Source organism: Meleagris gallopavo, chromosome 1 (assembly GCF_000146605.3).
Source record: "Meleagris gallopavo isolate NT-WF06-2002-E0010 breed Aviagen turkey brand Nicholas breeding stock chromosome 1, Turkey_5.1, whole genome shotgun sequence".
Taxonomy (NCBI): Eukaryota; Metazoa; Chordata; class Aves; order Galliformes; family Phasianidae; genus Meleagris; species Meleagris gallopavo.
In genome coordinates this window covers 55,151,820-55,169,255 of record NC_015011.2, presented here as the reverse complement: position 1 = coordinate 55,169,255, position 17,436 = coordinate 55,151,820, and the positions used below count along the sequence as shown (strand labels likewise).

General features: G+C 36.9%; 1 protein-coding gene across 1 annotated transcript in view; it reads left to right on the top strand.

Moving 5' to 3' along the window:
* LOC100544119 (PCNA-interacting partner) overlaps positions 1-17,436 on the top strand; it is a 44,465-nt gene that overhangs the window by 13,331 nt on the left and 13,698 nt on the right. The window contains exons 2-3 of the mRNA XM_010713484.3: positions 11,235-11,418; positions 15,308-15,486. Of these exons, the coding sequence (XP_010711786.1) occupies positions 11,235-11,418; positions 15,308-15,486 (363 nt within the window). The remainder of the gene's footprint in view (positions 1-11,234; positions 11,419-15,307; positions 15,487-17,436) is intronic.

Below are 17,436 nucleotides of genomic sequence, written 5' to 3'. Positions count from 1 at the left end.
TAGGGAGCCTGCTTTGGCAGGGGGGTTGGACTCGATGATCTCTGGAGGTCCCTTCCAACCCCTACGATTCTGTGATTCTAGTTCCTATTATAATTCTGTATAGATGGTATGAGAACCTATACTATTTTAGGACGTAAATCTCGTTAATAGCAGATTCTGGCATGTTCAGTAGATTACATGTATATATGTAGTTGTCCTTGTTTGTATCACTTGCCAAGAACAAAAGCTATCTGTGCTGTATTTTTTTTTCCTGTTATCTCTTCTTGCACTCTGAATGGGTTTTATAACTGCAAGATATATTAAAAAAAAAATAAAATACTACTATCATGTTTATATGTTTCTATATCTAAGTACCTAAATATTTGTAGGACAACTTATACAATTTGTTGACTGTCTTCAAAGGAATATTCATTAGAATTCTGAAGTTCTCAAACTTAAGGATCACAAGATTTATGAACAAAAGAAAACTACTCCATTTTCCTTTTGCAAGTGTTTAGTAAGCCATGTGAGTGGGGACAGTTTGCATATCCTGCCTGTGATTTTACATTTATTCTGAATTGCGAAAGAAGCAGTTTAACAAAAGAAATTTCTCTAATTCTGTCATTACTGCAAAATGAAGAATGGGAGAAAAGTAAACAAAACGAAGAACTGAGCAAGAGTGCAGAAAAAGTTTTTAGTTGTGTATTCCTTAGGAACCTTCTCAGAAATCTGGAGGATAATGAGCAATCTATCTGTGGCATTGCTCTTTCTCTGCTGTAAAGATCTTAGTATTTTCTGTGCTACAAGGCACACAAAAGTGTTTTTCTCATCTTCAAGTCATTCTGTTAAGAAAGAAACTGAACAGCAGATGAGATGAGTAGAACAGCAAACTCCTGATGAAACTGTGATGGTTTGATTCAGATGAGACACAAACTTTAAGGAGATCTGATAGCAAGAGATTGTTTGATTTTTTTTTTTTTTTAAACTTAACTGAAAAACAAACAAAACCCCACCAAAACAGTATTTTCAAGGAGAATTTGCTGAGCAGAATAAACATTCTTATGAATCTCTGAAATTTTCTTCTCATTCTCTAGCTGCGCAACATTAGAAGACATCGCTGAACTTTCAGGAATCAGTAGTAGCATGAACATTCCTTAATGTTTGAGGATGCTGTAAAGCTTATAACCCTCAAACTATTTACCGATTCTGTACATCTTGGACAATGTTCGTGAAGTAAATGGAGAACTTGCATGATCTACTTGTTTTCTGTCAAGAGACAGAAAAATATAAGTGTTGCATTTGCCAGTGAAGTGGATGATTATTATACACTTGGTGAACTGGAGGCTCTTTTATGATATAAATTAAAGCCTGCAGTACTCATCTATTATTTTTGAAATCCTCCTTGTTTAGACCAAACGGTAAAATGCTTCCTGCATCCAGATAGAGCATTTCTTCTATTTCTTGAATGACATTTTTCAACTTTATGAAAGCTTTGTATGGCTCAAAACTAAGTAATGGAAAAGTATTTGTATTATTCATTGCTGCTATTTTTTGCTTCATGTGCATGTATAAAATTTAGAAGTCCCAACTGGTTTCATAGAGTAGCAAAGATGGGAGATGGTAGATTTTTCTTCTTGAATTGGCCCTCGCTTTGTTGTAACTACTGTCCACTAGGTGACACTATTGCACAGCTCAAAGTAGTAGCAGTTTGAACTGAACAGCTGTAGTAGGTGTTCTGTTCATTACCTTTGAGCGAGTGTGATGCTTTGGGCTGGATCTTCATATCAAGTCCATGAGCAGTCTTCTTACATTTAATTTACGATTTGACTTGATCATACATGTGTATTAGTGTACTGAGCTTTCAGAGGGTAGGGAAAATACTGCTTCTCATGTTGCCTTTGTAAAGCTGTGATTGCATCTTAAAATATAGTAGTATTTAGGAGAGAATGCGTATGAAGCTTTATTTGATCTTGTCCTGAATGTTTGGATAGCTTTCATGCAGCTCTGGAGTTTTGTGTTCTAAATTTGTGGGAAAGTTGTGCAAGCATGTACAAAGCAGAGTCTTTGGAATTGTAGAGGTCTTTCCCAACCACAGTGATTCTAAGATCATCTAGTCCAGTGGTCAACCTGTCTCTACTGTGTCCTTCAGTGCTGCATCCACACATTTCTTGAACACCTCTGGGGACGGTGATTCAAACACTTTCTTGGGCAGCCTGTGCCAGTGCAGTACCACTCTTAAGAATTTTTTCCTAATATCTAACCTGAACCTTCCCTGGTGCAGCTTAAGGCCATTACCTCTTGCCGTCCCACTAGTTACCTGGGAGAAAATGCTGACCCCCAACTTTGATACAATCTCCTTTCAGGCCACTGTAAAGAGTGATAAGTCTCTCCTGGGCTTCTTCTCCAGACTGAAGAATCAGTTCCCTCAGTCACTTCTCATGAGACTTGTTCTCCAGACCCTTTATCAGCTTTGTTGCTTGTTTTTGGGCACAATGAACTTAAGATCATGAAATAATTCTTGTGAAAGTAGCTTCAGAAAGCTTTTGATTCAACATCCTACTCAAAACAGGTCAATTATGAGGTCAGCCTAGGATCGTTAGGTCTTTGTCCAGTTAAGTTTTGAAAACCTTCAAGGATGGAGACTGCAGCATCTTGGCAACTTGTTCCACTGCTTGAGTGTCCTCATGACAATAAGGATTTTAGTTAGGACCTATCTTATTTCAGTTTATGTCTATTGTCTCTCTTCTGTCCATTATCTGCCAGCAGCCTGTCGTCTTCTTCTTGATCACTTCCTTGTGGGTATCAGAAGGCTGCTAGTGGATCTCCCAGAAGCCTTCTCTTCTCCAGTTTGAACAATCTGTTCCTTTAACTTCTCAGATGACATGTCTCCCTGACCATCTTGGCATTCCTTTACTAATCTTGCTTCAGTTTATCAGTATCCATTCTGGACTGGGGGGCCAAAAACTCGATGCAGCATTCTAAGTTCAGTCCAACAACTGCTGATCAGAGAAGGATAATCACATTCCTTAGACTACTGGCTACGCTACTGTAGATGCAGCCAAAGATACTGTTGACCTTCTTTGTTGCCAAGGCACACTCGTGGCTTGTTTAGCTTGCTGAACATGCACCAAGACTCCCAAGTTTTTTTCCACAGATTTTCTGCCCAGCCAGTAACTTTGCAAGGGCATATCTCTTTCCAAGAATTTGCATTTCCTGTTGAATTTTTTATGGTTCCTGTCAGCCCTTTTCTCCAGTCTGTCTAGGTACTGCATTGCATGGAAGCACTTCCCCAGAATGTATTGACTGTTCTACCCAGTTTGGTGTCATCTGCAAATGTGATAAGCATATACTTTATCACCACTTCTAGTTCACCAACAGAGGTATACATACGTACACATAGAATCATAGAATGGCTTGGATTGGAAGGGACCTGAAGGATCATCAAGCTCCACCCCTTCTGCCACAGGCAGAGCCACCAACCTCCACATTGGATATTAGACCAGGCTTCCTGGGGCCCTGTCCAAGATGGCCTTGAATACCTCCAGGGATGGGGCATCCACAACCTCTCTGGACAGCCAGTTTCAGCCCTTCATCACTCTCCTGGTGAAGAACTTCCCCTGATATCCAACCTAAATCTTCCCTCCTCCAACTTAAAAATCATTTCCTCTTGTCCTGTTATTATCTACCCTTGTAAAGAGTTGACTCCCTTCCTGTTTATAGGCTGTTTATAGGTTCAGGTACTGAAAGGCTGCAATGAGATTACCCCACAGCCTTCTCTTCTCCAGGCTGAACAAGCCCAGTTCGCTCAGCCTGTCTTCATAGGGGGGGGTGCTCCAGCCCTCTGATAATCTTTGTGGCTCTCCTCTGGACCCTCTCCAACAGCTCCCTGTCTTTCTTGTATTGGGGGCCCCAGATCTGGACGCAGTACTCCAGATGGGGCCTCACAGGGGCAGAGCAGGGAGGGACAATCACCTTCCTGTCCCTGCTGGCCACCTCTCTTCTGATGGAGCCCAGGATACCATTTGCTTTCCAAGCTGCAAGACCACACTGCTGGTTAATGTTAAGCTTTTCATCCACCAGGACCTCCTGGTCCTTCTCTGCAGGGCTGCTCTCAAGGGCTGCTCCTTCCAGTCTCTATATATGCTGCGGATTACTTCTGCCCAAGTACAAAAACCTTGCACTTTGTTGTGTTGAACCTCATTAGATTTTCCCAGGCCCACCTTTCAAGCCTGTTGAAGTTCCTCTGAATGGCATCACTTCCTTCCACCGTGTCATCTGCACCACTCAGCTTGGTGTCATCAGCAAACTTGCTGAGGGTACACTTGATTCCATCGTTGATGTCATTGATAAAAATGTTAAAGAGCACTGGTCCCAAGACAGACTCCTGGGGAACACCATTCGTTACTGGCCTCCACCTGTACGTAGAACCATTAATCACCACTCTTTGGGCCTTTCAACCAATTCCTTATCCACCTAGTGGATAAGCTGCCTTCCCTGGAAAAGCATGCATGCTCTTCTAGTATATTTATTTAGTCTTATAGCATCGTTGCAGGATTTGAGGAGTGTTGTTTGGTATGGAGAATAACATGTATTAATCTTGGTGCATGAACACACTGACAGAACACCAACTATGTTTCTGCTAGTAAGTTCTTAAGAAGATTCCAGATGTTTGAGATGGTAGCATCTCCTGAGGGAGGGTCATTTTTAGCTTAGTGGAAGAAAGCAGAGGTAAAAGGTAAACATTTTTGACAGTGCAGCATAAGTGTTGGTAGGAACGTGGAAAAATACTTAGTAATTTTTTTGCTGTGCTTCTATTGTGGATCTACTGAACTGCAGAACTCCAAAGGGTTCAAAGTAGTGTCTTCACCATATATATTGTTCTCTGTGATTTTAAAGAAGTCAGCAACAAGGGACAAATGCTTAAGTTCATTGTTTGGGATGAAATTTTTGAGTACTGGATTTTGATATAATTATTTCTTTCCCACATATTTTAAAAATATGGATAAGTTCACTGATAAAATTTCATTGATAAAATGTTATTGAAGATGAACAGCTTTTTTTTTTCATTTTTATGCAAATTTAGCTACTAAAAGTAGGTTTGCTTTAAGGACACAGTTACTCCTCTGTTAGGAGAAGTTTTACTTTGTATTGTTTCTTACTTCTATTTTCTCTAGTTTTTCTCCTCTCATAGGATGAAACTAGTTGAAATCCTGTTTTTTTTGGTTTGTTTTTACACTTGAGAATAGAACTACATTGCTACGCTCTTTGCGTAATTTCGAGTTTTAAAAATGGATATCTGTTCATTTCTTAAATTCTGAAATATTTTCCTAAATCTGTATCAATCAATAAGGCTGTGATTTCTAGCTCTTGATGCATGACTATGTCTTTGTAACCTATTGAAGTATGTTTTGTCTGAGTACATAAATTACATTTGTCATCTCTTTTTTTCTTCAGTCAGGCATTCCTGTCTTAATTTAGACATCTGGTTTTTCTTTATAGCTACAGGGAAAATGAGAGAAATCCTACGTGAATAGTATACTCTTCTTTTAGTGCTGGTTCATGCTGACAATAGTAAGCTGTTTCTTCTGTCAATTCTTATAAAATCTTAAATGTCATAGGTCTTTTGTATTAAACTTCACTGAAAAGGAGGATACTGAATAAAGATCACACAGAACCACAGAATTGTAGGTGACCTCCTTGGAAGGAACCTCTAGGGATCATTGAGTCCAACCCCCCTGGTTCTGTACAGCACGTTGCACAGGAAAGCGTCCAGGCAGGTCTTAAATATTACCAGAGAAGGAGACTCCGCAGCCTCTCTGGGCAGCTTGTTTCAGTGCTCCATCACTCTGACAGTGAAGAAGTTATTCCTTGTATTAGTATGGAACGTCCTTGTACCAGTTTCTGCCCGTTGCCTCTTGTTCTACTGTTGCTCACCACCAAAAAGAGTCCACCTCCATCAACTGGTTTCCTACACTTTAGATGTTTGTTAACAGTGATGAGATCCCCTCTCAGCCTTCTCCAGAGTTCCAACCTGAAATGTTCTAGAAGGTAGAATTTAGAAGATAAGAACAGTCCTATATCAGAGCCTTGTTCACTTCTTGGGTAGTTTTTCCTAAGCAGATTTACCAAACAGTCATCTTAGCATGATAGAATTGTAACGGGATGGCTGCCTCCTAGACTGAGGGAACTCACAGAGAACCACTCTAAGAAGGAAGATGGGAAATTTATAAGGGAATACTATGTTTCTGGTTTATGTTTTACTCGCTGCTGTCAGAAACTACAGAAGGGTGTTAATTTATTATTATTATTCTGAAATTATGATCTTGAGCTGTTCATGATAACAAACCAAATTTATTTTTTAGATTGTTTTCATAAGTCTTTCTAGTTAGACATTTGATGGTATGGATAATCAAGGGTAAAAAGTGGCCAATAGGTGACAGTGATCAACTGATCTCAAATATCTGGGGACTTGTTAATTCAAAAAAACATTAACAAGGCATTAATTCTAAAATTAAGCAGAGTCTGCCTGTGAAGTCTTAAGTTCAATCACCTGAGATGCATTCTTGATGTAGCAATCAGAGTTGATGGTTTGTCCCTGTTCACGAAATCCAGAAGGATCACCCTTACCTATCCCAAAAAAATCAGTGTACTTTACCTGCTGAGGGCTATGTCCTGAACTCTTTCTTCTATGGAGGAGTCACATGTTGCCACTCTATGGACTGCTGTTTTGACTCTGTTTCATAGTGGTGACACCATGTCTTGTCTCCAGTGATGATGTAATCGAGGGAACTGTCACCTTCAGCCTTGTATTTGTTCAATGGGTCCTGGCAAACTTGCTTTCAGTGCTCTTTCTGTTCCTATGTGAGCATTTGCTTATCCCTTGTGGCACACATTTTGCTACAGTCCAAAGTTGCCACAATGTTTCCAATGCATTGAAGCCGATATTCAGCTCTGTCCACAGTTCATTGGTCACAATGCACTGATGAGCTGATGGAGGTACCCCTCACTTCGTGGTGTGATAATTGTGTGTGGCCATCTGGAATGTCGCTTGTCTTTCATGTTGCTGTCACCATTGCTGAAATGCATCACCCAGCACCTCACTCTGCTCATATCCACTGCCTGATCTTCATAAACATTCAGCAAGCATCAATGAATGTCAATGGATACCATTTTTTCCACATTAAAGAGTTTAATTTCACGCCTTTTCTTCATGCAATTCCATATCAGATGCCATTTTATCAGACTGCGCCTCTGCTGCCGTCTGACACACGACAGTAAAATGTAATGAAATGTTGGTGGGAAGGTTCAAACTCTACTGCCATACCAACACAATCTGCCTCTGATGTCAAGGACCAATGTAATAAAATAGGAGGCATTACTTTCAGAATTCCCTCATATTAACATAGCCCTGAGTTGTGCGATTGCATGCTTTCCCTCACTCACTTGCACAGCAGTCTAAACTATTTTGGGCAGGAAATAAAAGAATTAAGTGGGACTGTGTTATGAAAGATGGCGGTATTTGTGAGAGCCTTACTTCATGTTTCAGCAGCTAGGATGATGCAGCCCATCAAAGAATCTTCGCTGGCGCAACTTGAGGCCATTCCCTCTTGTCCTATTGCTAGCTACATGGGAAAAAGAGGCCGACCCCCACCTCACCACTACCTCCCTTCGTGTTGTTGTAGAGAGTGATAACACCTCCCCTGAGCCTCCTCCAGACTAAGTAATCCCAGTTCTTTCAGCTGCTCCTTCTAAGACTTATGCTCCAGATCCTTCACAGCTTCATTGCCCTTCTCTGAAAGTGCTCCACTTCCTCAGTGTCTTTTTTGTAGAGGGGCCTGAAACTGAATGCAGCACTAGAGGTGTAGCCTCACCAGTGCTGAGTGCAGAGGGGTAATCACTTCCCTGCTCCTGCTGGCAGCACTCTTTCTGATACAAGCTAGGATGCGATTGGCCTTCTTGGCTACCTGGGCATTCTGCTGGCTCATGTTCAGCCAAGCATCGACCAAAACCCCCAGATCTGTTTCCTCCATATAGAACAGAGAAATCTTGTTGCATGTGACTCTGATGAGAAAATCATATTATTAGAGATCTTTAAAAAAATTGCTATCTTAGGATATCTGTTACAATGATAACTGAGAGATATTTGCTGTTAATTGGATTTGAAAAGAGTCCTCACATAATATGACTTCAAAGACCAAGGATGTGAGACTTACGCACCTTGTTTTAGAAAATTTCATGTCAGCAGCCTGAGATCTGAGAACTGTTAGCAGGCACCCTGACTGGAAAGACAAGGTTTCCCAAGTTCAGTATTACCTTAGACAAATGGCATTACTTGGTTTAATGTTTATTCTTGAATTCACTTGGATTTTGCTCTTCTCTTTCAGCATTAAGAAGAATTATAATTCTTAACGTCTGCTGATGCAAAAAATGATTTTAAGACAGATAACTTGTTTGATATAATTCCATATTAAAAACAAACTTTTACTGGCATTCTAGCTGTTAGGAATTGCAAGGTGGGTAGCAGTTTTCTACCTCATTTAATTCATATAAACATTTACTATCTAGTACTATGCCAGATATTTTACACTCCATTTACATTCAAATGGTTTTTCTAGGAAATATGAATGAGAGTAATCTGGCATTCAGACTCCTTTTCCAATGAACAAAACAAAAACCACCAGCACAACCCCCAAAAGCTGCATTTTTACAGCATTTTCCTTTTATTTTCATGCTTTTAGGTAAACTTTGCTTGAATGTCAGTAGCGTGAAATCTTCCTAGTGGATCTAGAGATTCTCAGGTCACTTATTTTATTACTTGAATTCTAAGTATTACATTTGTTATTTAATTTATAAATCCACCTTCAAGATTATTGCTTTTTGAAACATTTTTGATCCAGTGAGTTTTCTGATGGACAGATGATCTACTACTACCTAGTACCTACTACTACTACTAATGGACTGCTTAAATTTGAACAGTGGCCTAACCATCTCAATTGATGCTATAGATAACATAAGTAACTGCCAAAAGAATGCCTTGCTTTTCCAACTCAGACTAGTCTGATTGTACATTATGAAACTATAAGACTTGGTCAATTAGGGCTTTTTGTAGTAAGTTTATGAATAGCACCAATGAGAGGTGTATACAGCATTTCATAAATTTATTCAATACTTTAATAAAATAAAATTCACAGCATAACTTTATTCAATTTCATTTCCTATTGTAAAATGCATAAGCTGTGGCACAGTGTTTCAGTGTTCCACACAAATTAGATGAATATTTTATGTCTTATTTATATAATATCTCATTAAAGTATGAATAAACTTTTCTTTGCTCCAATTAATACTGCATATCAGATTGGGAACTGGAACTCTTTCCTGGAAAAGAGGAGGGAATATGGGGAGAAAAATAGATTAAATTAACTTTATTTATAACAGCTAAGATCCTTAGTTGGCATTGAGTAGTAGAAGCAAAAAAATACCAAATGAACAAATAGAAAATTTTTTTATCGTATTTTTTCTTCCTTGGAGAAAAACTGCAAGGTAATCAAGAATTACAGACAACACGTAGCATTTTAACTGAGGATACAATTATCTTTTTACTGCGTGTCCATTGTTATATATAGAATAATCCTTCTTCTTCCAGCAAATACGCACATTACGTATATATATATCCCTAGGCATATAGGGAAAGTCTATACTTTGAAACACAGCTTCAGCCAATCACTTCACCTGCTTGTTTGTTCTAGAGTTATAGATTTCATACAGTATTTATGGAGCAGATACTACTCAGTTAATACAATGCTTTTCTCATTTGAGGGTATTGTTTTGGAAAATATCACTTTAGTCCTGAGGAAATAAAACAGTTTGGCAAGAAGTATCAGGAGGCTTGGCTAGAGTTCCTATACGTATCTCTGAGACAGAATTTTCTTCAACAATACTCTCTTACCTCTTGACGACTTGCACTGAATGATTTTTATTTTTTCTCCCCTTGAACTTTTCATTCTTGTGTGGTTAGACTGAACTGTGTTTTTTGGAGCAGGGGTACTCAAGCATTGTTTTTTTCCTCTCTTTAAGATCTGGTATGGTTCTTGAGCTTTGTGCTGAGGGACTTCACCTGGTGACTTTCCTTTTGGCTGAGTTCATGCATTGTGCTTAAGCTTCTGGAAAGCTAACGTTTATCTGTTTAAACAAGCCTGCAAATTCTAATGTGAATTGAATAATCTTTAATCTGTAAAAGTTAAAACTGAGAACTGCATGGAAATAGTTGTTTCTGACCTGGAACAAAGCCAAAAATATTTCATATTAACTTCAGGGCTTCTAAGTTATTTACCAGGAGTTTTGTTCAGCCAGAATAGCAAGATGCCTGGCCCCATTCCTTCCATGTATTTTAACAGAAAACAATATAAACAAACTTGTTTTCCTCTAGCTCACTCCTTGTTCTTCCTTAGCCCCACACAGTTATTTTATATTTTGGATTATGAATCTAGACAGCTAGAATTCTACTAGATGGAGGTATTCCTAGCAGGAATTCTGAGATTTCTCTTTAGGATTTAATGTGTGCAAAATATGACTGTCTCTGTATTTGCAAGGTATCCTTTTAGGAAAACTAGGTAGGAGCTATTAAGTGTGGAGGAAGTTGAAAAGTTGGCCTTGCTCTTGGCTATGGCAAAACAAATATTTTGGCATGAATTATTTATATTTTTTATGTCTAACTTCATGGATGTTTCTGGACTTAGCATAAATATACTCTGTGTTTTCTCTTGATGATAAAGAAGATTAGTACTGTGTATCTTTATGTAAAAAAATAATGTTCGTTTAGTCTAATTACTAACTACTGAAACAAAATTGAAAGCAGACTGATATTTTAAAGAACCTTCATGAAACACACAATGTTCAAAATCTGAATCGGATGTTAAATTAGGATCCATGTTTGTTCACTTAGCAGCTTACAAGCGAAACAGTAACTACTGGTTTAAAGAAAGTGCTTTTCTTTGAACTTTATGGAAAAGTTAGTTTTGTGTTGCAGGTCAGAGTAGTACTAAATGCTGAATTCATTACCTTTTCTTATAATCTCTGTTTTTCTTAAGCAGGCTATTATGTTGGACAATGCTTCCACACTGCTCTTTGATTTGAAAGATCAAAGCTGTTCTCTGAAGAGTTTTGATTAACTGTGAAGACTAGCTATGTTCAACACTAATAGGTATACTAAAGTGCTGCCAAGATTAATGTGGAGATGACCCTCTGCCTATTTTCAGAGTTGCAGGGGGGCAAATTCTGTCAACAGTGAAGATGCATTTGATGAAAGGCCGAAGCAATGGGGATCCTTTCTATCAGGCAGTAGAGGAAGTTGTACAAGATTTGGATTTGAGGATTAAAAATATTATCGATTCACAACATGAAGTCTTGACTGTTAGCACCACTGGAGTCAGTCCAACACGGGTAATGGGACTTCTTTTGTTCTTTTTACTATTTAGCTTTACAAGAAAGTAAATGTCCTTCTGGTTTTGTTGTTGTTCTGTGGTTTGGTTTTGTTTTTTCTAAAGACTTTTATATAGAGTATAATCTTTTCCTACTAATAGAGCAGTGTCATTTCCTCTACACTGTGGTTTTAAACTTGCTGAAAGACTTATACTTTAGGATTACAGTGTGGATTTCAAAAAGATGTTTTATTTAAACTTCTTACTTGAAATAGTGAATTAAATGCTCTTCAAAATTTATTTTGTTCTTGCAACAGTTCTAAATGTAAATACTTGTAACTGTTAGATTGCCAGTAATTTCAAAGCAGTAGACCTATAACATTTCCAAGCAGAAAAAAACCCTGTTGAAAGTGGAGTTAAGATTTGAGAACATATATCTGCTTTTTGATTAAAGAACACAAATTTTAATTAGCTCTGAGTCAAGTATTATTAAGGGTAAGAAGCTCAAAATATGGCTGAATATGAAAGAAATCCGGAATATGGTGAAACCTTGGCAGGAATAACGAATGAAAACCCAAATACTCTGTGTATGTTTTTCTCTTTCAGTGTTTCAAGACACTAACACAGTTACTAATGCTTTTTGTGTGTGTGTGTGTGTGGTTTTTTTCTTGGAGGGATTCAAAACATTTAATGTTTAAAAAGATAGATGTGGAGAGTAACCTGAATACATGTTTTTATTTGTGATTTCTGTACTTTGAATCTACGCAGTTTTCTATTATGATATTTTTCTAATGAAAACATCAACCAACCTTATTTTACATTGTTGACATATATAAAACAATGTCTTATATCATGTGTTTTTGTCTAGGAAACGTCTAAAAACTGCTGACCACTTTTTGTGTCTATTCTTAGAGTGCTTGGTATTGCCAAATCTCTGGAATTAGCCCATAGTAACAAGATTTCTATCAGATTTTTATAAAACTTCCAATGTCCTTTTGCTTTTCAATAAGAAGTAGGATCCTCTAGATCTTAGTGGGCAAACTGATTTAAATACATGTTTCCATGGATTAGCATCCTCATTTTACTGCATCTCCTGAGGCTTCCATTACTTTGTATTTCCGTTTCCCTTTCTTGTCTTTGTTTTTTCTTTCTCTGCTCCATCTGAAAAGTTAGCAGCCCTATTATTTCTGTCTTTATCTGGCTACCTGGATTCCTAAAAAAAAATAAATTTAAAGTCTTAGATTTTTTATCAGGTAGGTAAGATTCTTCTGATTTACCAAGCAATGCTTTTCTAACGTAGCTTATGTTTCTTATTGTTTTCTATAGGTTGAGACTGTAGTCTAACAGTCTATAGAAACGTTTTCTAGTTTTCTTGTTGAGGGAGAAGATAGTGGGATGATTGTCAAGAAACATGGAAGTACTTAATTCTGTTAAGAACAGCATGAAGTTTTGTTAAAATGGGCATCTGTGGGCAGCTTATCTGCTTAACTATATTACTGTGAGTCAGTGGTTCTATGTTGAAGGTTTTCCCAATTACGCTTTTGAATTTAATCTCTCTGTTGGAAGAACCAATCTGCTTTTGAGTGGGAAGATTCTATTATAGTTTCTTTGTGAGAAAACTTGAGTATATGTCAGAGAATGATGGGTTTTAAGCTAATCCTTTTCACCATACTCACCACAGGACATCCATATGCATAGTATAGGTACAGATATAGCTAACAGCCATGAGGGATGACTGTGGTGTGAATATTGCTGATATGCTGGTTGGCTTGAGAAATCTAGTGCTCACCAAGAAAGCATGGGCAAATGTTAAGCAGTGATACTGCAGGTTTCAGTGGAGCTTTCAGTAGAAAGACATTATACTAAACACACATAGACGGGCAGGTTTTGATTATGGATTTTGATAATGAAAGATTTCCATGCATTTTCCAAATGAATTTGAACTGTGAAGAAAAATTGGAGTGTCTGTATTGCTCCATTAAGATCTTAGAACAGCAAAGGTTAAATCTCTGCTGAGTTTCACATATATCTCATTTTGTTTTGTTTTCTTTAAAAAGAATGCTGTATTTTTATTTTTTTTTAAATAATGCTGTAATTTTTCAGAAAAAAAGATCTGTATTCAGAGTAAGTTCTGCCTTTGATGGTATGGTATGGCTTTTCACATGGAAGTAATTGACTTGTTACTTTAAGTACAAATTGTAAATCTGAAATTAACTGTAGATCTGAAAAGGATGCCTCCAGCAGCTCTTAGAAAAACTGGCACTACATAAAATATACTTTGGTTTCTCTTCAGGTTGTATAGAATATACCTGAAAAGAGACATTTTGTTGGAAAAATATTCGCTTTTTTTCGTATTAGTTTTCTTACATCTTTGCTTAGTTTTCCTGTAAATATCTGTTTTATTAAAGTCTAAAGCTGTATAAAAAATCAATATTTTATACAGAAGGAAGCACAACTTTTCACTGAAGACTTCATGAGTGAATAATAGCAATTGTGATTAATTTCTTCCTTAGAAATTTACTGCTGTAAATTGAATACAGTTGGCATTTCTGGAACTGGCTTGAATAGCCTGGAGTAGTTAATGGTTACTTCCCTTGAAAGATTAATAAATAGTTTACTTGAAAAAATATTTAGAGTCATTATTTTAATAATGAACAAGATTTTTGTGGCAGGGATTTTTATCTTGCCTGAAGTTCCTATTGTTTTTTGGACAATAGTATTTAGTACACCAAGCTACTGTTGTAGTAGTACGTGAGATTTCTGAAGGTCATCTTTTGGCAGCTAGGAAGTTATGCTATATTCTACACGTTATTATTATTACATTTTCTTTGTATATAATCAGTCAAGCTGTTGTCAAACTCGTACTTTTTTCATTAAGATAAATTTACCGTGACCCACATGGCGTTTTATAAAATTCCATGATGTGGGTGATGTGGTGATGTAATGACTGAAGAAGTCCAGAATAAATTTTGAGGAAATTAGATGTTACTGAAATAGACCAATTTTGTAAAATCAAGTATAACAACCATTTCTGTAATTGCTATTTCTAGCTATTGATTATAACTTATAGCAACTGACTGACGTGTTGCTATGGCTTCTTGAAAGCTGTATACACTAATTGATATAATCAAATAGGGAGAGAAATAGAATTTGATCTTTTTAAGGCTGTGTTGAAAACTGTTAACTGATTAAAGAAATGCAGTTTGTTGCCTGCCCTGTTCTAAACAAAGTTAGGCTATTGTATGTTTCTCTGTATCAGTAAATAAGAAAGACTGTAGTTTTTAAACCTTAATACTGTGTATGTAGCACTACATTTGTTTAGAAAACCCCTAGAACTTTACAGAGAAATGCTATAAACTTGCTACTCTAGCAATCCTATGAAATTCTTCATCTGCTGGCTATAGCATTGAACTCTTCCAGATGTGAATTGTTATTTTCTTTAAGTACTTTTTAATTCTTGTGGAAAACTGAGGAATTTATCGTGTTACAAACAAGAGGGGATTGTACCTCTTGCCATATCTTGGTGGAAAAAATCTCTCTTAGTCAGCTGCTTTTGCAGATTTGGTTACAGGAGTTGGACTTCATTAGAATGTTTGTGTGGCACTCAAGCAGGTTGTAAGGAAATAATGTTAGTTTCAGCAGCTAATGTGGTTTCATCACAGATTTGAATATTTGTGTGACTTGCTTTTCAGTGTATGCCTCTAGTTGGCAATGATCTAAATTCTCCTCATTCTTTGGTATGAAAAGGAATCTTCCACGTACTCATGTTACTTGATAGATGCTTACTGGGAAAGGAGAGGAGGGGGTTCTTGCATCTTTTGCTGTTATTAGTTGCTTTTGGAGGTGAGCTATTGATTTCACTTTTTGACCTTTCCTGCAGTATGTTCTCTTTAATTTTTATTTGCTTTCAGCCAAAATTGCATTCAATAAACCATGGCACTGCATATTCTGGCAGAGATACCATAAAGGTCTTACTAGTTCTTCTTGATGAAGAAGCAGTCAGTGCTCCTACCCAGAACAAAGCGGAATTATTATATGATGATGTAAACTTAATTATGTTTGGAAGCAGCTCTGTTTTGACACTCTTCAGGTGAGTACTAAAAAAGTTTTTGTTCGTTTATAAAGATTTTATACTAACTGATTTAAAGCACTGATACTTTGTACGCTAAATTTGCAGCCTATTGGGAGCATAGGTGTAAAAGGAAAGCATTCTTAGGACAGTGCCAAGTTCTCAAAAGTATTCTACCTCCTCATCTTCATTTACTGTTATTTTCAACATGCTTTTGGAAGACAGACTTTCTGGGCTAGTGTATTTCTGGGCTGCACGAGACCTACGAAGAGAGTATCCTTTGCAACTAGTCTTCCAAATACTCTTCTATATTCTTAAGTTCAAATAATGTGTGTTCAGTAGCTGACTGCATTTATATTCAGTTTGAAAATTCCTCCTTCATCTAAATTTAGTATAAAATATTTGGGGATGACAATCTGTTTTCTTCCTACGTTGTAATTATTTTGTAAAGACTTTTCTAAATGGTTAAATAGATTTTGATATTGTGATACACCAATCAGTATTATACAGAGGATGTTGAAACAAATTCATGTGTATGAATATTTATTGGTAGTGTCTGTAGTTCATGGCATACACTGACTCTGATGGTGAAATTGAGAGAAAGAAGAAGAGGAAAGCAAATAGAAAAATTTCTCAGTGCTCAGCTGGGAAGTAAAGCAGCCTGGGTTTCCAGACACGCATCATCTGCAGTACAGTAATCAGTTCCACAATAATATTATTCCCATGATAACTATAGTGTTTTCATAAGGACCTGCTAAAACCCACTGCTGGTTGTCCCTGCTTTTTTGATGCCAGTAAAGGTGGTTTGAACATCTGTTCATTAAGGCCAGGACTGCATGGCTAGTTGTTTCTTAAGGTTTTTGCCTGCACATTTTTGGGTTCTCAAATATAAAAGGAGAGCTACAATGAAAGACTGTGAAAAGTGGGGAATTAGAGATGTTTCTTATGCTGGTGGCAGTTGCTTTACATGGGAACCCACCAGTACAACATTGTCAGAGCGTATTGGTGCAAGACTCCGAGAATAACAGAATAGGAAAAGAACAAGATAAAAACCTGGAGAAAAGGATGCAGGGATGTGAGTAGAAATCTCAGTTTCAGATATGTGTTCCATAGCAATACAGGAGACAAAGGCGCCTATAATACTGTGAAGCTGTTGGTTACTGACTTTATTTATTGATTTTTAGTGTAAGAACTTCCTCACCTTCTTTGAGTCCTAAACTGGAAGACATAAGGAGATAGACATAAAATAAGGAGAATTTGGTGGTTCCTCCAGATTTATAGTTCAACCTCTTTTATGAAACCAACCAAACTATCACATTCCAATAAAGTTCAGAAAAAAATGTTTTTCCATTATTTTTGATTCAGGCAAATTAATGCATGTTGCTTTTAAAATTGTTTCGTTAAATTAATAAACATCAGTCAGGATGCGTTTTGTTAAAATGAATAGGAGCTTAATCAAACTTAGATTAGTGCTCAATGTGAATGTCATCAAAGCTCAACTGAAGTTTTCTGAATTAAGCATTGCTGTATTCATAGCTAGAAATCTTTATTTCCTTTCTTAAGCAACTCTTTTAAAATGGAATAAAAACCTCTTATTTCTGGATAAGTGTCCACTGAGTAAAGATGTAAAGCATTCATTTGACTTGAAATCTTCTCCTTGTAGGTGCAAGGAGGTGCTGCTATTTAGAAATGTGTATGGTAATCTACACAAAATTCTTGTGGTTTTTTTTAATATTTTCTGATGATGATCTTGTTTTAGATTTTATTTTTCATTATATCAAATTTAAGATCCTATTTTTTACATAACATTTAAATAGAAATAACTGTGAAAGCACACAAAATATTGAATTAATCTTAAATAATTGATTCAGGAGTACAAAACTTTGCAAAGCCTAAGAAGAAATATGTGAACTTGCAAACAGCGCCTGTTCTCAATTTTTATTTAAATCTTCGTGTTCTACCTTTCTATAA